This window comes from Choloepus didactylus, chromosome 13 (genome assembly GCF_015220235.1).
Source record: "Choloepus didactylus isolate mChoDid1 chromosome 13, mChoDid1.pri, whole genome shotgun sequence".
Lineage (NCBI taxonomy): Eukaryota > Metazoa > Chordata > Mammalia > Pilosa > Megalonychidae > Choloepus > Choloepus didactylus.
In genome coordinates, this window is record NC_051319.1 from 49,197,791 (window position 1) to 49,220,882 (window position 23,092).

Genomic DNA, 23,092 nt, shown 5'->3' on the forward strand with positions numbered 1-23,092 from the left:
TTTATTGGCTTCTTCGATGTGCATATTCACATTTTTTGCTAAGTTTGGTAAGTTTTCTGTCATTATTTCTTTGAATATTCCTTCTGCCCCTTTGTCTTTTCTCATTCTGGGACCTCAAGAATGCATATATTGGTACGCCTGATGGTGTCCCAGAGGTCTCTTAGGCTATATTTCCTCTTTATAATTCTTTTTTTCTTTCTGCTCCTGAGCCTGACTTGTTTTAATTGTTTTATCTACGAGTTTGCTGATTCTTCTACCAGCTCCAGTTTGCTCTTCAAACGCTTCTGGGAATTCATTTCAGTTATTGTGGTCTTTAACTATGATAGTTCTGTTTGGTTCCCTTTTAAAATTTCTATCTCTTTATTGAAATTCTCATATTTTTCATTCTTTGTTTTCCTGATATCCTTTAGTTCTTTCTCTGTACTTTACTTCATCTCCTTGAGCATACTGAAGATCATTTCATTGAAGTCTTTTTCTGGTTTGTCCACAGTCAGGTTTTCTTTGTTGATGTTTTCTGGATTTTTATCTTCTTCCTTTGGATGCGTTTTAATATTTTGAAATTTTAACTCTGTGATTTATCCCCTGAGGTGTCTGTTTCTTGAGTTTGTAACCAGCTAGTGAGATGGCAGATATTCTTGAGTGTCCGTCTTCCTGTGAGGAGACTCAGCCCAAAGTGAATGCAAAGTTCAGGGTCCTCCTCTTCTTCTCTGGGCCTGAGTCTTGTTCTGGGCTGTGCTAGTGGCCTTAGGAGTTTCCCTGTTAACTGGAGTTTGAATGCCCCCTCTACTTAACAGGAGGCAGATCTTCTCCTTCCAGGGTCTTCCAATTCCAGACTCACAGCTGATAAGCCTTTGCTGCAAGCCTTTTGCCTCAGTTGTTTCTTCTACTGCTTTCCTTGTATCAAGCTGCTTTTCCCCAGAGGGCAGATGCTGGGTGGGAGGGCATGCTGGAGACCTGTTTCTCAAGTCATTCTTAGAACAAGGCCAGGGACACATACAGGGAGCCCTGGCTGGCTCCACTCTGCCCTGGAAAGGGAATAAGGGTGGAACTGGAAGGGTGCCAGGATTCTTTTCGATGGCTTCCCAAAGCTGTGCTTTCTTGATCTTCCCAGTGAATTCTGCCCTTCCCTTGTAGCTCTGAGGAAGTGTACCATCTTTAAGTTTCCTTCGCCACCTTTGGCCGGGGTGTGTTGGAACAATGGCCACACTCGGAGCCAGGCCCCCAGTGATCTGAAGTAGGTAATCAACAGCCGTGATCAACGATCTGCCTGTGTCCACCTGTGATCTTGGGGAAGTAGACTTGTCCCTTTTTGGTATCAGCAAGCTACAACAGAGGCCAGACCCCACTGCTGCCTGCCACGAGAGTGGGGGCTGAGTGATGGTAACTGCCTTGCAGAGAGAGCAGTTTACTGGTATTTACTCTTATTTACCAGCCTCTTCCTCCCGCTCTTCCCTGGATGCTGTACGGTGTTCTTCTGGACACTGGAATTTTGAAATAGTTGATTCAGACAGTTGCTTCGTGTTGAATGGTTGGTCTGGTGAGGATCTGATTCCTAGTGCTTTCTATTCTGCATCTTCCCTCAGTCCTCCAAAACATGTATCTATCGTTTTGCATGCAAGAGGAGAGGGTTTGGATGGTGCAGCTATTTGTACTTAGGTTACCTTTCTCAGATTTTCTGTTTTCGATTTTCAGTGCAGAAAGAAATCTGCCTTTGCTAATTTAGTGTTTGGAGGGCCAGGGAACCTGCAAGCATGTGGATAGGGTAAGCTCTCTGTAAGCTTATGTCTTTCTGTGTCTGCTTTTTATCCTCACAACTACCACCCAGTAGGTGAGAAAACTGAAGCACATGGTGATTAATTAACTTGTCCCTGGCCACACAGCTAGTAAGTGGTAGAGCCAAGATTTGCATAGGTGGCCTTTGGAGTTTAGGTTCTCAGCTTCTATTCTGCACTGCCTCTCAGGAACCCTTTGCCTTCTGTTTAAGCCCTAGTCTGCTTGTGGAAAAATCTCTTGTAGAGTACTAAAGTGTGTTATGTTATAAGTCCTTAGCCTATGCATTTTTTTTTTTTTAGGAACTTTTATTGTAAGCTCTATTGAATGTGATCTTGTTACTGAAACATTTAATGCTTAAGATTTATACTTTTTCCAGAATGTTTAGCTCCTTTTAGAAATAAATATTACAGTGAAAACCATTCTGTAACACAGTGTCCAATATTTGTGTTATTCAGTTCCTCTGTTTCTTTCTTTCTTTTTTTTTTTTTTCCCACTACCTCTAACTCCCCTATAAAACCTTAATTTGAGGAAACACTAAGCATAGCAAAAGTAGGTTGCAACTTATATTTCTTTGGCGAATTTGGGTTCTGGATTCCTAACAGAGCCAAGCTAGTCAGTCACCGTATGTCATTTTTGGTATCTAGAAGAATGATTTACCTAGAAGGGGGTTGAGTAATTCTGAATTGTCCATTTTATTTTCTTTCAGTTGATAGGGAACTTTCAGTAAGGTATAAGATTGATCTTGTAAGATATATGAAAAAAAATTATCAGAGACCAAGGACGATTTATTTGCTTTTTGTGGCCTTGGTTCCTTCTTCCTCCTCCCACAACTCTGTTTTTAACTACCTGGCCAGGCTGTGGAACAGGTGTGGGCCTAACTCACGGCACCCCCATTTTTCCCACCTGGAACAGCTCTCTGGCTCTGAGATGCTTTCTGCAGGGCTTTCCTCCTGTGATTCTAGGGGCAATTACCTTCATGAGGCCAGTAGGCAACAGATCTCATCTGTTTTAGTTTGTGTGTATAAGCCTGTGTTATACTTCAGGGCTTTTAAGTCTCAGCTAGAAAAGTAAAAATTCCACTGTCTGAGAGGCAGGCCAGGACCTAATGCCCTGAAGATGCTTGCTTGGTGGTAACTTGTAACAATTTGAGCATATGGAAAGGAAAAACATTTGTTAAATCTTCCTGAGATTCCTCATTGCTTTTTACAAGCAGATTTCACAAGTTACTTACTATCTATGGTTTGTATAATAGGATATCTTACTAATGTCTCATGTTTGGATCCAGAGAATTAATGAGCCAGGTTTTGTAAAACAAATAATCAATCTTTAAATAACTAGTGTAGTATATAACCTTAGGATTGATATTAACTCGTGAAAGTCCCTACAGAGGGTGTCTCCAATGGGAAATGTGAAAGTAAAGACTTTGTCTTTGTGTCCAGATAACATTCAAAGTAAGAAAGTGAGAATGGCTTTAAATAAGTATTTGATTGAAAGCCATTGGGAGGTAGGGACTTTTATGTCTTTTATTTTTTAACTTTTGTTGAAAAAATATAATACACATACAGAAATCTGCTAAGATGTTTTACATCACTAGTACTTGTTAAGAGTCCAACACAGTAGATGTTTAATAAAAGTTAACCAATGGCAATAAAATATAATTAGGACCTTTATCCTCCATTTCCCCCCTTGCTTTCATAGTCTGTTAATCTTAACTTAAAAATCATATTTAAGAAAAATATCATTCTCCCCTCTCCAGTTTGCACTTGTTTCTGGGGTTTGTGTGAATTTGCATGAAGGGAATTTGCTTCATTTCTTGGGATAGAATGCTTACAGATCTGTGACTTTGGGGAAGTGATGTAAATTTGACAGTGGTGACAGCCAAGCATTTAGGAATGCAAGAACATTAAATCCTTTTGCAAGTCTCCCCCACTCGCTCCTGAGTCCCACCGTCCTGAGGGCCCACCTGTCAGTATCGGTGGGGCTCCTTTGCCCAGCATATTTCACTAAGACCCAAGCTTACTTCCTGTAAACCCACTGAGACAGACCCTCATGACCACATCTGGTCTGAAGGTTTTAGTTTTTGTTATTTTTTTAAATTGAATTGAATGTGCTGTGCCCAGATCAGCACTGCTGTCAGAGCCCAAACAAATAACCTTTGTCTGGGAGATGTTGCAATCCTATTTATCCAAAGGGGATTTTCTCTGTTACTCATTAATTAGCATTAAGGGATATCTGGGCTGCAGACAAAGCATTGACCAAAATTACCACTTTTATTTGCTGTTTTTTGCTTTGAGTCAGCTACTACTTTTTGTGATAGCTGTTAAAATGTTCACCCTTTTTCTAACTAAGCATTGAAACTTTCCTAGAAGTAGTAGTTCTGTAACTGTTGTTGATAGCCTGCTGTATTCGTCACTTTTTGCATTCAGCAGTCTTAGTTTTTACTTGATGTTCCCCCACTTCCATATAGCAATTTAAGAAAATGGGCTGAATATTCAACATCTCTGATGATTTGGTTGCTGGATTGCAAAGGCTTCATTGCATTTTTGTCCCATGCTGTCTTGTTGGTTATGTTCCACGTGCTCATGGAACTAGCAACAGGAGGAGGAACCCTAAACTACTGAATTTCGCTTCTTGTCATAGTTGTCATTAGTAAGTTGATCAGGAGAGGAAGTATCAAACTTTAGCCAAGATAGGTTTCTGTTTCAACTATAGATTTGAAGCCAAGATGCTCATTTTAAGGTTAAAACCATGTTTAGGTTCAAATATGCTTGAAGATTGATCATACTGAAATGTAGTTCACAACTAGCATTTAATGGCGCTAAATTTGCCTTGTGATTGGGAGGAAATAATGTCATTTGATTTGAATGAACTCGGTCTCTTAAGGTCATGTCATAGCTTCTTGGTGAGAGAGACTGTATTTAAGATAATGTTATTTGTACCTTTAGGCAGACATGCATATAGTAGATATCCAGAAGATATTTTATGTTAACTTTGTGTTTTACTGTTTTCTAAAAAAATGGTCAACCTTGAAGTACTTTAGTTGAAAACTGTGCATTCTTTGCCTTTGGCTGCCTCTAGCCCAGGGTTTCTCAATCTCAGCACTATTGGCATTTAAGCTGGATAATTCTTTGATGTGGGGGGCTGTTCAGAAGCATCTCTGGCCTTGATGCACTTGAGACCATTAGCATCCCAAATGGGTAGTTGTAACAACCAGTGATGTCTCCCTAAATTGCCAAGCATTCCCTGGGGACTTTGGTTAGTCCTATTAACGATTATACATTATTAGCATTTGCATTTTAGAAAAGGGAGTGATCTACAAATTTAATTCTAATATTCAAAAGGATCACTAGAATTTTTTGATGGTTGAAATGAAGTATTCTTCCTCGGGATACCTAAAATTTGCTTACATTTTTAGGATTCTAAATTGTGTTATTTTAAAGAAATGCAAGCAGAGATTATATTCTTATGCAAGTTAAAGATAAAATAGAAAATTATAATGAAACAAATTTTTATTTTTCCTTTACCATTTGGACATGCTATTCTGAGAAAAGCTTGTGGCCAGGTCATAGTAAATGGATCACTTTTTTACTCTCTGCAAGCTGAATTAGAGATTGTGCAGTATTTACATATTTTCTCCTTGCCTTGTAGCACAGGAATATAAAATATATTGATTAGTAATAAGGTGGTATTAGTCATGTGCAAAAATAATTTGAGATGTCTGAAATTTTCTCAGGCAGGCTGTTTACTTTCTTCAGTATATTACTTTGTCTTGTTTCTTATGCTATGGTTACTATATTTTGTATTCCTTCTTAAGATGAGATAAAGGGAAAGAAACTAGAGAAAAAAGTGGGTAGAGATCTTTTTCCTGTTCATTTAATTTTGTACTCTAACATTTTTAAGAAAGAAGGGGGTAGAAGTGGGGGTGGGAAAAGAATAACATTCTTGGCAGATAGCTTCCTTCACTTCCCCCTTGTCCCTAAGGCCTTGGTTTGAACTCTGCCGAATTTGGCTGACTTTGGGCCAGAATCCCGCCTCCTGCCTGGTTTTGTAGGCAATGAGCTAAGAATGGCTTTTTCATTTTTAAATGGTCAAATAAAATTTCATGACCCAGCCATGTTCATTCATCTATGCTTGTCTCTGGCTGTTTTCACGCTACAATGGCAGAGTTGAGTAGTTGCAACAGAAACTGTCTGGACCACAAAGCCTAAGATATTTACTCTCTGGCCCTTTAGAAAAGTTTGCCCACCCCTGGTTTGAAGTATATGTCTATATTAGAACATTGGAAGCAAAGTATTGTTCTATGGTTAGAAGCAGGGGTTGGTTAATTAAAAACAAAATTATGATAAACTTTTACTAGATAAGCATTAGTCAAACTTGGTTTATATTTTTAGAGTGTGGTTTAAAACTAGTGTTATGTACATGTTTCAAAGGATCCTTGGGGGACTACTATGCTGGAGTGTGGGCATGCTTGACATGTTTAATTTGTTTCCCTTCCATCACTTCAAGATTTCTCACTACGGGACCACGCTGGAAGTGAGGGTTCTGGGGAATCAACTATGCAGAACTGATCCATAGCCTCAAGATTGGAATTAATTTTATAATTTTTTGGATCTGCTGATTCACAGATGGACGGAATTCTTAGCCTAACCTGACTGCGTGGGTTCATTAGTAGTGTGGCATGAGAGCTGAGTCTCGGTAACTTCTTCATAAGCCATAAATACAGGATGGAACTTTGCAGCTGTCTCTGGTCTGGGAGGCAGAACCACCAGTTGTCTGCAGGGGGCCTGCTACTCTACTCATCAAAGAATAATTAATTCCTGCTAATTTTCATCATTTTCTTCAGTCTTCTTAAAAGATTATGTGTGGCTTTCTTTCTCCACTGTGGCACAGGCCACCCACCCCGTTTGTGACCTCATTAGGTTGCTGTTTACACCTAGTCTGAACTAAATGGGTGTAATGCATTTATTGAGAATAGTGTCTAAGTTAAAAACAATTTTTTTCTCCATTTTGAAATGTATATGTTTCTGCATTTTTCACATGCAAATGAATTTCCCATTGACCCCCTTTGCAGGTAGGTGCCTGCAGAGAAATTAAATGCCCTTTCCAAGGGCAGAACAGACCCCAAATGTGACTCGATTCTGTGTTCTCACCTGTGAACCACATTATCGTGAATCAGGAGGCTGGAGAGCTGGGGAATTTGCCACTAATTTTTTCCCATTAAACACTTAAGCATTTATAAGAGTATAAATGCACATAAAATTAAAAATTAAAATGATATAGAAAGGTGTCCATTGAAAATTGAGTCTCTCCCCTCCTTCCACAGCTCCAGTCCCTCTTCTCAGAGTTCTCCTCTGACCAGTTCTTTATCATTCCACTGGTGACTCCCTGTCTAACCCTAAGCGATATGCTTGTATCTCTTTTTTGACTTTTTTCATTTTGAGCTATTTTTTCCCCTTTATGAAAGATGAGCAATTTAATTTAACTAATATCCCTTCTCTTTCCAAGTTTTTTTTTTGTTACAGCTTTCTATTTAAATCTTCTGTTTGATATTCCTTTACAACTTTCAATGGTAACATGACATTTATTTTCTTGATCTGTCAACTTTAGACATTATGTCAGATGAGGAAATTAGCACATCTCAACCTTTGTCCACTCACTTCTCTTCCCTCTCATTGTTTCCCATGGACAGGCCTTATATCATCTACATTTCATTCTGTGACTTAATGCCTCACACGGTTTGACTATAGGTTGGTTCAAAAACTGAAAACCACTAAGCAGCGTTTTCAAAATTATGATAATGTGAATATTCACTGTGTGCCCAGGGGGCTGTGGCCTCCTTGAGGAGGAGGGTCATTAAACTGTGCCACTTGAAGGAAATATCCCAGCATCAGAGCAAGTGGATTCTTGTTATCTCATTATTCCAGCTGCTAAGAATCATGCTGTATTTTAGTCTCCTTCATATCTAGACCATGACTTCCTTGTATAACTTTGTTTTTCCTATGTCCGTCTACTTCTAATTCCTTTCTCTTTCTTACAGATGGAGGAAATGGAAGTTATTGAATTGTATCTGTTGAATCTCATTATTTGCAAAAGCATTTTGTAACTCAAATGTATCAATATTTGGTCCCTAGTGCCTTCTCAGGGTGGAAAGTATAAAGTATTTTTTTGTGGTTCACATTTAGTGTTTATTCAAATTGCTGTGTTTCTTCCAGGGAAGCTGATAGTGTTTCATTTTGTGTCCTTAGCTGGCAAGCCCTTCCTCTTTTGGGTGATGATGTTAGAGCTGAAGATGTGCTTGGCAGCATTTCCTCTCTGTCAGTTCCTCCCTCAGACGTGAAGACCTGTGGTATTTATGGGTCCTGGCCTTGGTGGTCACATTTTACTTGTGGAACATCAGAGGAGATAAGCCTGAGAACATGAATCATTGTCAGAATTTTTATTCGCTGTAAAAAAAAAGTTTGAAATTTGAGTTTTTAGACTCCAGTGCAGTAGTTGTTCTTTTAACTGTCACCAGCACTCCAGAAGTCATACATATGAAAAAGTTATATATAGAATTTTAGAGTAAGAAGGGTCTTTTCAGGTCATATGATTTAGTTCTTTGCTTTTTCAGGCACTGAGACACATAAACTGGACCTCAGCAATTTGTCCAAGATCCCATATCCACTCAAGGCATGCCTGGGACATGTATCCTGACTTATGATTCAATGGCCTTTCTACTGTACTAAACCCAGCATATATTTGAGAACTTACTATGTGTTAGGTATTATGGAAATAATAGACATAAGAGATATGTTATTTGCTTTGAAAGAACTTCTTATTTGGGGAGACAGCTGCCATTTGTGAAACAATTAGAGACTAATTATTCACTAGAAGAATTAATAAGTTTAAAGAGGTTAGAACAGTATTGGGGACATAGTACATGCTCAGTAAGTCTTAGTTATTACCAGTGAACACAGATTTGTTGAGTACCTGTTATGTAGTGAGTGCTGTTCTAGGTGCTGGGGATACAGGAGCAGATAAAACAAGAGTCCATGATCTTAATTTATATTTCTAATATAAAAGCAAAGGGAATTCAGAAACAGAACTGAGTTGTGGTAATGGCCTAGCTCAAGTTGACCAAAGGAGATGGGAAGGAAGCTAGACTTTGCTGATTGGGTAGGACTTTGAAGGGAGAAAGAAGATTCCCTGGGTGAAGGACAATTCGTCTGAAGGCTTGGAGTCAGGATTGAGCTTGGCACTGTGAGAAGTGAGGAGATCGGCTCAATGTAGAGTCTTTGATGCGCATAAAGATGTGTTGGAAAAAACATGGAAGGTGGTTCGTTTGTCTGGTATCTGATTGTGAGCAGCTCTGAGAACCAGTTGCAGGAGTCTGAACTGTATAAATTATACGGTAGTGAGCAGCTCTAAGTTTACTGAGTATACTGGGAAGCTGCTTGAGAAAAAGCAGGGTGAGAGAATTAGTTTCAGAGAAAATTTCAGACCTGTTAGGGAGCTAAGAGAATATTCAATCTAGATTATTCTGGTAGCAGTGTGTAGGAAGACTCAGAGGCAGGAAGGCAGCTGAGAATCTGTTTGAGGTAATTTAGACATAAGGCAGTAAATCCTATACCAGTATTGAATTGGCTAGAATAGAGAGGAAAAGGGAAAATGTGGAGACATTTTGAAAAAAGCAGCACCAGGGCTTTCTGACAGATTTGATAAAGGGTAAGGATGGCTGGTTTGAGTCAAAAAATTTCTCCCACCCTTTTCCTTTGGGGTGTTTGGAGACTGGTGCTCCTGTTGGCAGAAGTGAATAGCTGGAAAGCCAAGCTGACTTGGGAAGACACATTCAGTTTTATTTATGATGTTAGTGCAGGTAGCCACGTGGGCTGGAGGGCTGGAGTGAGAGGCCCGGGAAGGGGAGGTGCCGATCTGGTAGTCATCAGCATAGTTGAGCATGAATGAGCTCACTCTGGGGCTGTGCTTAGCAAGAGGAGAGCAGAGCGCCAAGTACATTTCTTATAGCCAAAAGCTAAGCTTCTTATATTAGATTATTGTGTAGCAGATGTTAATAAAATGAAGCAGCTTGTATTCAAATTGTCAGAAACCAACTCATGGATCAGCATACCTAAGAAAAGATAAGATTATATTATCATAAGGAAGGTTTTCAAAGAAGCATTTCTGTAGGAGACTAAAAAAGACTTTTCTCATCTTTAGCCCAAATTGTGGAGCTACATTAGTTATTTTTCCAGGTTGTAAGAAAAGAAAGAGAACACTAGGGTTTTTTTTTTTTTTGGATGGGGGTGGGGGGTGGGGGAGAAGCAAATGGAGAGGGAGAGAAAGATGTTTATTCAAGAGTCAAAAGGCAACTTTCCAAATAGGGATTCAGAGCTAAAGGTCTAGCAGATTTCTGAGAATATCCCCCAAGCTGCCTTTTGTTTATAGTAAAGAAGAGACATCCTGTTTTGTTGGTGACTGACCCCACAAATTGGAGAAGTAAGAACTGTCTTTGTCTCAGGGCCACCTCTTGAAAATTTGTAGAGCCAAATGATGACAACATTTGAGATGCAAGATATTTCTTTTGACTTTTAGGGAGCAGATCCAACTGTTTAAGATTTAATCACTTAAAAGAAAAAGAAAAAACAAGGTATGAGAAGAACCCAAGACATTTGTTATCCTTAGCTTGTCTTTGATAGCTGATGGCCTGACACTTAGAAGTTGGCTGTTATTATATTATTATATATTATGTTACTATTGCATTTGTTGCTGCTGTGGTATTTACCATGTCCTATCATGCCCGTGTAGACCCACTGGTCCAGATGGATTTGTAGAAAGAAAGGCAGTAGGAAAAGATTTGTAAAAACCTTGGAATCTTTGATGCTTGTAAAAGGTAATTGGGAAATTCAGAATTTATAATTCAGTTGGTGCTTCCTAAGTACCTGTCTTCTGTCAGTAAGTAAAAGAAGGGGCTTATTCAGCAAATGATTAGTGTAAGTAAGATTGAAGGGGGAGTGATTACCTAGTTAATATAACCCTGATTTCAGAGGTGCCCTAAAACTCTTTCTGTATGAAAAACAATTGTGGATGTGTCAACTTCATTTATTTTAATAGTCCAACACTGTTTGGGCTGACTTTCTATTTTCTATTACATTTATTCACTCTATACATTAAAATTGGGTCTCTCAAATTTTCTTATATAAATTTGTATGTTGATGGCACTTTTATCAGCAGATCCAAAGATACAATATATGCCATGAATCCATTGGGAATGAGTTTAGAAAGTATAAATAGATAGTGACTAATAAACCTTGTATACAAAGTCAGATACATGTCAAAAATATAAGACCGATTACCAGTATAGATCAGCACTTGTTGACCAGATGACATATGACACCATGACGAAGGTTACTTGGGAACTGTTACAGCCTGAAAGTGTAACTTTCATGCAAGTTCTTGGATGTGACGCCCCTTTGGCAGATTATCTCGGATTGCTAAATATAAGAATATAAATACATTAAAAGTAAGTTTTAGAAGAAAAATCAGTGTGGGCTTAGAAAATTTGTTTTCCACAAAATAAAAACAACAGTTGTGTTCTGTAGAGCAGTTTGGGAAGTGCTGTGTAAAAAAAAGAATTCTTTTAGTTAATACTTAATTCGCTTAGTGCCACTTAATTGCAGCTATTAAATGTATTTGAAAGTAATAAAATTGCATTTTAAAAAATATTTCATAATCTGAACATTTTGCCCTACTTATAAGCCATTCTTCCAATAATCATTTTTTTTTTAAAGTATCTGTTTTGCAGAATCTCATTTTATACAATAGCTTAGTGCATAAAATGTTGCCTCAACAGGAGGCAGTTTCTGAGCAGCTCGGTGGTGGTCATGTGGTTTGATTCTAAACATGTAGTTGGAAATTTGGAGACAGGGTGGAAATGGAGCTGTCTTCTGGAGCCTGGAAAAAGTGCAAGCAACTTGAGTCCGTGACCACATTTTCTGGAGGTGGGTGGTGAGAAGGTGGAGGATTAGGCAGTGGGGATTGTAGGGTGCCAGGCACAGGGAAAACTAGTGTGGAATATTGTCATTCCAGGTGAGGGTTGGGAGTGCTCAATTGGAGCCTAGCAGCTGCTGGGCAGTGCGTTGGCCAGGGTGCACTCTTGAGTCCCTTTGGTACCCTACTGGAGCAAGGGATGTGGTGTTTGAAGTCCCAGTGCTTCCCCTCACGGTCATGTGGTAGTCTTGCTCATATACCTGCACCTGAGCAGCCTCCATTGCCATCACACTTTTGCAGGTGTGAGATTTATGAATAATGATTTGCCAGGAAAAAGAGTGTGTTGCTTCTGGTTTGGCAAGGCATTATGTAATTTATTCTTTATGTGCACATGTTGAGGGCATTTATGTCTTTGAATGAACAAGTGGCTGCACAGAGACAATACCTTGGAAGAGAGTCCAGGCGTGTTAAGTTCTGGGACTGGAAAATACCATTAAAGGTCATTTGAAACTATGGTTTGTGGCTTGTTGATGGAGGAGAGTTATATACATGAGTGTGACTACAACCCTGGTTCACACTTTTTTTTGGCCTTAGCAGTACACGTCTTAAGGGGTGGATTGGTCACTTGAAGGGTTACCTGACATTTTATCCAGACACAAAAGCTTTCTCTTAAGTGCCTGTGATCTGACTGTATAGGATTTTTTTTTCTATATAGGTTGAATAGCAGCTGACTCAGAACTATTGCAATATCGGTGATGCCCCTGCTTGATAATAAAGGCTAATATACTGACTTTCTTTTACCAAATCACAGTTCCTATATATAGCTTTTAAGTAGCGGTTCTTAACAGGGAATGTGTGAAAATCACCTGGTGAGCCTCTTCATGTTATAAAATGAGGATCTGTTCATTCTGTCTAGGTAATCCTATTTATTCCCTCTGTTTCAGTTCGTATTTTTACTGACCAGTCACGTTTGTATATTCAATTCTGATTTCTCTTGAGTTCCAGACTTGCACATTCAGCCATCCACTTGACATCACCACTCAGATTTCTTGTGGTTTATCCCTCCATCTGCTCCTCCCCCAGCATTACCTGCTTCACTAAAATGCTGTCCAACATCCTCCTAGTTGCCACAGCAAAAAACCAAGAAGCCATTTCTCTTCCTTTCCAACCCCTTCCATGCCCAGGTCATCAGTTTTCTCATTTTTTTTCATATTCCTCCACCTTCACTGCCCTGGTCCAAGCCACCATGTCTTTTACGTGGCAGACTGCAGTAGCCTCTTACTCCACATGCCACACCATAACTCCAGAATGATTTCTTTAAAATAGTGTTTTATTCATTGAGCCTAACACTCTATCAAAGGTGAAAATATTGACATATCTTTCCCTGAAAATTGTTCTTAACATAAAGACTGACTCAACTCAGTCTTTTCTTACCTCCTTTATTCAAAAATGGGTGTATAGCTTTGTTAGACCACACTAAGCCCAAGGGAAACACCTTTTGAAGTCACTTGGTCTCACCCTCTATCGCTCTATTGCATGGCCTCACAGCACTGGGGGCTCACGTCCCTCCAGCTCTTCTGATGGGTTTTGGGCAGACTTCCTCTAATAAGGACAAGGTCTAAGCTTTATTTAGATAATGTTAGTCCCGTCAGGTTTCCTATTGCTGCTGTAACAAATCACCACAACCTTAGTGGCTTGAGACAAGGCAAATTTATTATCTTATAGTTCTGGAGGTCAGAAGTCCAAAACGGGTCTTACTGGGCTAAAATCAAGGTGTCGGCAGAGCTGTGTTTCTTCTGAGGCTCTGGGGGAGGATCCATTTGGTGTCTGTTCCAGCTTCTAGGGACTGCCCACCTTCCTTGGCTTGCGGCCCCTTCCGGCAATGACATCACTCCGACCTCGTCTTCTGTCTCATATCTCCTTCTCTGGCTTTGACTCCCCTGCCTCCAAATGTTGGAGGACCTCAAGGTTAGCCCCTGTGCCCTCTTTCTTCCCTCTACTGTCTTAAGTGATCTCATCTACTCTATGGCTTTATTCCAGTTTTGTACTGATGTGTCCTTTATTTATATCTCTGGTTAAAACCTCTTTACTGAAAAACAGACCCACGTATCCAAATATCTACCTGGCATCTTAACATGGGTTTCACTTTTAACAAATCCAAAAGGGAACACCCTCCCCCCAAAAAGCCTTCTGCATTGCTCAGGTTTCCAGTAAGTAGCTTTAATCACTACCTCATTGGTCACCCTCGAATCTGATTCCTCCTCCTCCCTCACACTGTCCACACATCCAATCCGTCTACATACTCTTTGTCTCTCTCTCTCCCTCTCGACAGCTACCACCTTGGCCCAAGCCACCAGTCATCTCTTCTACCGTAGAGTAGCAGCCTCTTAATTGATTTTCCCCATTCTACCCTTCAACCCTTCAACCACATTCTACTCAGGGGCAATACCTTTCTTCAAATCCAATGCTGGCTTCTCATGACACTTGGAATAAAATTAAAACCCCTTACCTCACAGTCATTAAGACTCTGCATGTCTCATCCAAATTAGCTTAGGCCGCTGAACTTTTATCTCACTTCCAAGCCAGCTCTTCCCCAACTCAGTTCAAGACCTTTGTACATAACATCTCTCTTTTTACAGTGCTTTGACTTTAATCTCAGATGTTATCTTTTCATATCCTTCCCTAGCCATCCTATCTAAAATAGGCCTCCCCATGTTAGGTATGAGGAGTCAGCAAAGGAGAGATTGATAAGTAGTTGGTAGGAGGAAAACCAAGAGCATGTTGTACTGGAAACAAGTGTAGAAAATGTTTACAGGAGGAAGGAGTCATCCACTGTGCCAAATGCTCAGTGAGATGATGAAAAAGTTGAGGACAGAGTGTGTGTTATCAGATTTGACCATGTGTAAGTCTTTGGGGACTTTACAAGGATAGTTTTGGTGGAATGGTAGGCAGTTGCTGATTGGAATGGGTGGACAAGTAGAAGGATGGGAGATTGTAAGGAAAAGATAATGAATATAGAAACCCCTTGAAAATGTCAGTATGTGCATGAATGGAAATGAGGCCTTGAAAGGACTGTGGGGTTAAGGGAAGCACTGGAGTTTGATATGCTTTTTTAGACAGGATATAGGATTAAGTTTAATCATATGAATTTGGTGATATTTGACCATTTTTGACCTACGAGTATGGCAATTGCATATAGTTTGACTTAATAGTACAAGTTATACTGTTAAGAATGAGTCACTTTTAAAAGGAGAGTTTGATGGAACGGTATCCAACCAATCTCAAACAGTATTGAGAGGGTTTAACCACAGGAAGAACACCTTTGAGCAGTTGAGAGGAGATGGGATTCAAGCACACACAAGAGGAGAGGTTGGCCTTTGAGGTGGAGTGGTGAAGGTAATTGTTACGGGAAGGAAGATGGTGATGAGAAGATTCAGCCATGCTTGAGTGATCACAGTGATGTGAATCCCCAGAAGCTAGTGTTGTACCTGGGGCATGTAATTGCATAATATGTCTGTGGATTTAGCTGTAGATGCACATTGATTGGCTTAGTTCTTACGGCTGAATGTGTACTGATCCTAATCTATGTTGTAGTAGACTCTAAATTTGCTCTCTTGAAAGTCAAAAGACATTGATGTCAGTGATTTTATGCTCAGCGGTTCTCTTTCATGAAAACTAGAATAAATCAATGTCATGACCTCCTTACCCACTCCTCAGCAGTGCAACACCGTGGCCTCTCTAGAGAACTGATTAGCAAATCAAAGAATAAAGCGATTTTTTCTCAAGCAATTATCTCACCCTACCGAAAATTGTCCTCTATATTACTGTCAGTGTTTTTTGACTTGTCAGCATAACTGAAACATCATCTATGATTTCCGTTTCTTTAATGCAGACCACGAGCACATCCTTTTTAGGTCATACCAGTCTTCTCTGTCATGTGTACAGAATTGGTTTGTGAAGTGTGTTTATTTCAAGAATTTCAACTGTTTGGAGGGATGTTTTATCCTCCCTGAATAATATAATTTAAAAAATGATTGTCATTAGACCATTATGCTGATATAACCCAAGGCCACAGTTTTCTCCATGCACTTGATTTGGTACAGAATTCTAGGTACTGATCATTAATTGATCTTTAAAGCTGCAAAAGGATTGAAAATCATCTTCAGTGCCTGCAGGATCCCTTTTCATGAAACATTTCCTTGTAATATTTGTTTTAAATAATACTCTCATATTTATATGACAGGACTAGGGCAATAGTAAAAATATTCTTGAGAGAGCCCTCTTTTTTCTCAGTATATACTGGTTAAGCTGTAGGTAACTTTGTTGTATGCATGGCTCTAAAATTATCTTTTCCTGAAAGTACAGAAAGATCTGAGATATGTGGGCACCCGTGAATTAATTTATACACTGAATGTCAGATAAAATGTGGAATGATGGCATTTTAGACTAAGCAAAGGTTTTATTTTATGGAGGTGTGTAGCTTTACTACAGGCAAGCCAAGTCAACACATTCTAATTCTGCTTGGAATCAGAGAAACTTGATTTACTGTTATGTGATTCTGCTGTATTGGAAATATTCAACAGAATCCATCAGAAGTAATTTCTCTGAAAATGCCAAAGTTCTTTGGTGTGATAATGAGTGAAGAAAAGTTTTTCCCTTAGTGTAGTTGTCAGACTTTGGTATCATGTCTGTTGAAAATATACACGGATTAGTCATCTGTGTAGCTGACTATAAAATATTTTTAGCTTCTTTGGGGTGAAATTTGCATTATGCCAAGGGGGCCCCTTTTGGTTTTTCCATTGAGAACCACTCATAAACAACATCAATGTGTGCTTTTAATAAAGGTTTTTGTTGGGTGTGATACTGCTCAACAGCTTTGCTGATTTGGAATCTTCATGGTTCAACTAACTTTTCTTTTTGAGCCCTCAACTAGTGTTGCAAGGGTCTGTCAAGTTCCTTTGCTTTCCCATTTGCCATCATATATGGATGCATATTTTCTCTTGCTCTTCTGCAGGGCTCATCTTGCAAGATGAGTTCTGTGTTCTACTCTTGTACTTCCTGCCTCTCTGGTGACAGTCACCTTAAGGGACTATTACTGTCACACAACTCACCTATGAGAGCACCTTTTAGGGCTCTGGAGGACATGGCCTTCTTGTGTTCCTTGCTTCTCAAACTTAAGAGCTTCAGGACTTCATAACCAGTGTTTTTTTTTTTTTTCTTCTCAGAAGATAATTTGCTGCTAATTTGCTTCTAATGTTGACTCCTTTTTTATTTTTTTTTCCAAAATTTCTTCCCTAGTCTCTTTGACTTCTGTCGGTTTTCTCACTGCTCAAAAGACTACCCTCTTCTTTATAAATATCAGTCTGTTTATTTCTCCTCTTCTTCCCTGTTGAACTAATACCCGTGAGTAAAAACTTGTTTCTCCACTGCCGTTATTTCATGACAGCCTAAAGAAGAATATAAATATACATAACCAGTCTTTTTCATCTTGATATACGGCCTTCCATATATACTATATATTTTTTCAAAAGGGAATCATGTCATGCATACTATTTTTAAACTGTCTTCCTGCACTTTACCTCCTGAAAATACCTTCTCATTTATTTAAATACTTTTTAAAATTTATATTTCTAAATTTTCAGTGACTGAAAACTATTCCATGCTATATAGATGAACCATTTGACCAATGCTTGTTTTTGGACACTTAAATGTTTTTCTGTTCTTTTTCTCTTTCTCTTCTTTCTTCTATTCTTTCTTCTTGTTATTTACTGCTGGTATAATTTTTTTTCTGGGAGTTCAGGGTTTGTTCGTCATCATATATGTGTGCATGTGGCTATTTTTTAAACTTTAACTTGGGCTTTTTGGGGGCATGAGGGTAGGCTATTAGTTACAGTGCCACCCTGTATTTTCAAGGGTAGAGACCCATATCTTATTCATACTTGTCTTCCCAGCATGTATCATTATGCCCAGTACAGTGGGTATTCATTGAAAAATTATTGTTGAGTTCCAGAAATCTGAGGGCCATTTGACAAATACATGAGCATTGACCGTGTACTTGGAATACAGGATATAAGTGTGAACAAGACATTGCCCTTAGCTCTCATGGTGCTTAGAATCCATAAGCTGAGGTACTATTCAGGGTTTAGGTTAGAGACGGCAATCATGTTAATGTGAGAATCAATTAAAAAAAAACTAAAAGCCGCCTAAATGACTTATAGGGTGCTGACTCAGGGTACTTCCTTGCCAATCATTTTCATGCACGTGGAGAAATAAGAGTTGACAAATTGATTTTTCAGTAGATGGTATTTCTTATTTAGGATTGTACGCTGGTATTATGGTTTGAGATGGAATGATCTTTATTGGGTTTGTACTTTTTGATCCTTGAAATAACTAAAATTGGTTATGTTTAACGTGAAATTTTCAAACGTGAATATAATGTGGTGTTGTACTTAGTAATCGCAGAGATCCAAAGATCTTTCTTTTTAGAGCTGGATTTGGGGTTTTGCTAATAAGAAATATATCCCCCAATATTTTTGGTCCTTCTGTTGAAAATTTTATAAAATGATTAAACAGAGATTGCAGCCGTGGAAAAGATATTCTGCTATAAATTGATGTTTCAACTCTGCCAGCTGTCCATGGTTTCTGTGATCCCACTTATAAAAGTAGAAAGTGAAGGGTGAGTGGCTGCCCTCTTGGGTAGGCATGTGATTTTTTTTTAAATGTGTGTGTCTCAGCAGAGCTATATTAGTTTCGTATAGCTGCCTTTTTCTTTTTTATTATAGGGCCAGCTCTCAATGTTGCAAGAAAAAATAGACCATTTGGAACGTTTGCTAGCTGAGAATAATGAGATCATCTCAAATATTAGAGACTCGGTCATCAATTTGAGTGAGTCTGTGGAGGATGGTCCGAAAAGTTCACAAGGCAATTTCAGTCAAGGTGCTGGCTCACATCTTCTGTCATCGCAACAATTATCCCTCCCAGTCGACCCTCAGGACTGTCCGTTTGCTTCACGAAGTGGAAGTCAGAATTCAGATGTGCAGGTAATGTGCACATTAATAATGTGCTTCATGAATAATCACTGGGCTTTTTTCTTTCTTTTTTTTTTGTCTTTTTCACTTTAATTATTATTCTTGTTATTTTTGTGTGTGTGCTAATGAAGGTGTCAGGGATTGATTTAGGTGATGAATGCACAACTATGTAATGGTACTGTGAACAATCGAATGTACGATTTGTTTTGTATGACTGCGTGGTATGTGGGTATATCTCAATAAAATGAAGATTAAAAAAAAAAAGATTTGATCTGCAATTTGTTCTAACTTGATACTTAAACTCTGGATAAAACAAACAAACAAACAAACAAAAAAACTCTCTGGATTCCAGTTTCCTCTATGTTGGGTGATTTGATTATGATCACTAATATTCTTTTCCAGTGATAAGATTCCATGATTCTGTTCTCTGCCCATTTACCTGATTATTTTATACTTGGCTGAAGGCAGCCTTTTGGTATACTTTTTAGGTCTTATTTTCTGTAAAGTTGAAAACCTTTTGAGATTTAAATTTCACCGGAGAGGTTTTCTTACCATCTTTTGGAAAGTACAAGAAAAGCCCTGCTTTTACTGTATAGCTGTTACATAGTATAGGTGTCATGCAGTGTAGAGTTAGATTTTTTTTTGCTGAATATCTTTTTGTGAGGGGGAAGGGAAATCTTGAGCTGTGCTGTCCAATAAGGAAGTCACTGTCCACATGTGGTGACTGAGTACTTAAAAGGTGGGCAATTCGACTTGTAATGTTCTCTAAGTATAAAATGTACACAAAAGACTTAGTCTGAATAAATATATAAAATATCTTATTAAATTTTTGTATTGATTTCATGTTGAGATAATATTTTGGATACATTGGCTTAAATAAAATGTATCACAAATTGATTTCAGCTGCTTGGTTTACTAGACAATTTTAAATTATATATTTGGCTTGCATTGTATTTCTATTGGACATTGTTTTTTAGAGGGCAGTGGAGTTTGGAACCAAGATCAGAAAGGTTTCCTTCCTTAAACTCAGGATATGGCATTCATATTTGCTCTGTTCTGCAAATTAGCAGAGGGCTATGTTTATCTTGTGCCTTAGACCAGAATCTAGAACTTGGTGGGAGGACCCTAAGGGGTGAATATTTTAAAGTCAGACAAAATGAGTTGGCTTCTGGCCTTGCTTTATAGTAATATTTTCCACCAGCTCCTGAGGGCAGGGAGCATGAGATCTTGAAGCCATGGCTGACAGGCCAAGCTGGAAGCTGGGGACAGTGGAGCTGGCCAGGCCTGGTGCCTGCAACCTCATTAGCTGGTGTTTGGCCAGATTCAGATAGGATCAGAAACCTGTGCTTTGTAGGGTTATCTGTTTCTGTGAGGGGCTTTGTTTAGGTTTTAATTAAGTACCTAGCCTCTTGTCATCTGTGCTAAGGGAAACAACTCCCCAATTATTTTATTTATTTATTCATTTTGTCTATATCTGGGATGGAGAGAAAGGGGTTGCAGAGCAACCATGGACATCAGGCTCAGTGAGGCAGGAGGAAACTGGGAGAGGTGCAGGACTGAAGATAGAACCGGAAGGAATAGCCGAATTCACTAAAGCATCCTTCTGTCCAGCTGGATTTATTGGCCTATCCTTGGGAGGGTTTCATTTTAGTTCTTAAAGTCATAGATCTCATGGTGAGAGATATGTTATTGCCTTAAAATACTTTGTATTCACTTTTATATAATTTGCTTATCTTTCACATTTTTTGTAACCCATTTACATCTTAATTAGAGTTTATTTTTTACAGCCTAATCAATGTTAACATAATTTAAAGTTTGCAGAAGGTTGTTTGGTTGTGTCTTTGTATAGAAAGTACAAAATAATAAAGGTAATGTTATGCTTTTGCAATATTTTTTCCTTTGGGTCCAAATAGAGTACTAATAAGAAGGAATACTGTACTGGAAACTTAGAACGTATGTAAATATTTAAAAGCTAAATCTTAATTAAAAAAGAATTCTTCCATTTCAAATAATTATTCCTAGTTGATCCTGTTGTAGTTTTATTTTTAGAGTAAAAGAGGTAGGTTTTACATTTATTAAATGGAAGAAGAGCTACCAATGGATTTTCATACTGATAGAAATTCTAAAAATATTTGAGATTGATTCTACTGTAAAGACAAACCAAATAAAGTAAAAAATCATTTTTAATACTGTATTTGAACATTCTGAAATATATGGTCATAATCAGATTTCTTCAGAATTTTATTTTTGTTTGCTGCTCAATTCCTGTAAATTTCCGTTAAATTGTATTAGAAGTAAAGTAGGGGAAGAAAGAATTGAATGAAATTATTTTTTATGAAAGGCAGATGGGGGAGGGGATTATTTATCTTTTCTGCTTTAAACCCTTTAATTAATGCCTTTAGAATTAGTTTTATAAAATGTATATTCAGTGTATAGCAGTGAGTAAATAGTTTTGAGTAAATATTCATCAACATTAAATTTAAATTAATGATGCTTATACATGTTTAAACTTAAGGGTTTTTTTTGTTTTGTTTTGTTTTTTGTCTTTTATATTTTTAGATGTTGGATGTTTACAGCCTGATTCCTTTTGACAATCCAGATGGTGGAGTTTGGAAGCAAGGATTTGACATTACTTATAAATCTGACGAATGGGATGCTGAGCCCCTTCAAGTCTTTGTGGTGCCTCATTCCCATAACGACCCAGGTAAAACTTCAAAAAAAATGTAAAGTTATTAACCCCTGTTAGGCACAGACTTTTTAAATGAGAATCTGGTAGAACCCACTTTCTCAAATTTTTGAGGTATTATTCTCTGACTTGTAATACTACTAATACATTCCTTGTATGTATCGTTGGAGCTTTAGTTCCCACTTTTTCAATTTATGTACCATTCAAGGATAGTACTTGTGCAGTATGAAATAGTAATAAAGGCAAGAAGGTCTTAGATTCGGGAGTGAAAAGTTGTGTGTTAAAGAGCCTTGGCATTGGAGTCAGGCAGACGTGGGTGTGAGTCCCAGCCCCACTGGTGTTAGCTGGATGACTTCAAGCAAAGTTACTTAATTCCCTTGAGACTCACTTTTTTTCATTGGGAGAATCGGGATATTAGCCACTACGTTCTATGCTGAAATGTAAAGGCATGGTCCATGGTTCAAAAGTAGCTGCTATCATTATCATTATTGTTGTTATTTTATGTGATGACCTTGTTATTTATTGGGGCCAGAGATTTTTTTTCCCCCGAGGTAAGGGAAAATTGCTAAAATTATAATGGAAAATGGGATTTGATGTGCAAACATGTTTGTATGAGAACATACGCACAGAATAAATGCCCACTGAATTTAATTGCAGCATTCTTTTTTTTTTGCAGTGTAATGCTAAAGGCTTCTTTTGGAAGACCTACTTATGTTTCTATTTGTTATTTTTCTCAATTTCATCATTACCATTAGAGGGCTCACTCTTCACCTGGTATTTTGAATTGTTTTTTCTTTACTCCCAGTATTCATTTTCTGACTGTATTCTTTCATACTTGTTTATTGGTATCTCTTTCTTTTTATTTCTAAAACAAAAGAACTTGTTACTTTATTCCTGGACACATGATTTGGGATAGTATTTATTTGTGTCTGTGTGTGTGCATGCATGCCACTTTTGAGTATGAGAGGCAGTCTGGGAGGTAGAGTTTGGATGTTGAAATGTTTGAATTTCCAGAATACTTCAATATTTTGTATGCACTGAGGTATAAAATAAATGAAATCGATATTGTTCTGGAAATCTGTGATGAGCAGTTGCCACACATCAGCTTCTGACTTGGTTTCTCTGTCTTTAGTCTTAATGTCTTTATCTTTTCCTACAAATACCTATCAGTCTGACTTTTCCTTGTATATATTTTGCATTGTCTTCCTCCTTAGTCTTAGCTTGTCCTTTGAAATCCAAACTTAGGGGTGGCTGGGCATCTTGGAAAGACTTTAGGGATTTGGAGCCAGACAGAATGAGGCAGGTGTTTTGACTCTACTGCACATTTGTCTGTCTGTCTGTAAAGTGGGGACCATACAGTGGAGAAACATTTTAAGCATGGTTTAGTTATAAAGTAAGATCAAAAGGTGATGAAAAGTTTTGCTGTTTATTCACTTGTGCACTGGATTAAGGAGTACATTTGCATTTAAGGAATGTGTACATAAAACACACGTTTGCTTACTAGACTTATACTCGCTGAGGGGACTGGACTTCACCAGTGGGATCTAAGATTGCTTGTGGCACTGCAGATTTTTTTTTTTTCAGTATATGTCATCTTCACTCTGGAATATTCACTTTTTGAGCGAAATAGTTGCAGAGC

At 38.3% G+C, this 23,092-nt stretch overlaps 1 protein-coding gene across 5 annotated transcripts in view; it reads left to right on the plus strand.

Moving 5' to 3' along the window:
- Nucleotides 1–23,092, plus strand: part of MAN2A1 (mannosidase alpha class 2A member 1) — a 186,683-nt gene that overhangs the window by 6,721 nt on the left and 156,870 nt on the right. For 3 of the 5 annotated variants that reach the window (XM_037802306.1, XM_037802302.1, XM_037802303.1), the window contains exons 2-3: nt 18,522–18,779; nt 21,327–21,471. In XM_037802306.1, coding sequence (XP_037658234.1) covers nt 18,534–18,779; nt 21,327–21,471 — 391 coding nt within the window. In that variant the 5' untranslated portion in view covers nt 18,522–18,533. Of the gene's footprint in view, nt 1–17,351; nt 18,416–18,521; nt 18,780–21,326; nt 21,472–23,092 lie in introns of those variants that run through there. The other 2 variants (XM_037802305.1, XM_037802307.1) reach the window with 2 other exon arrangements.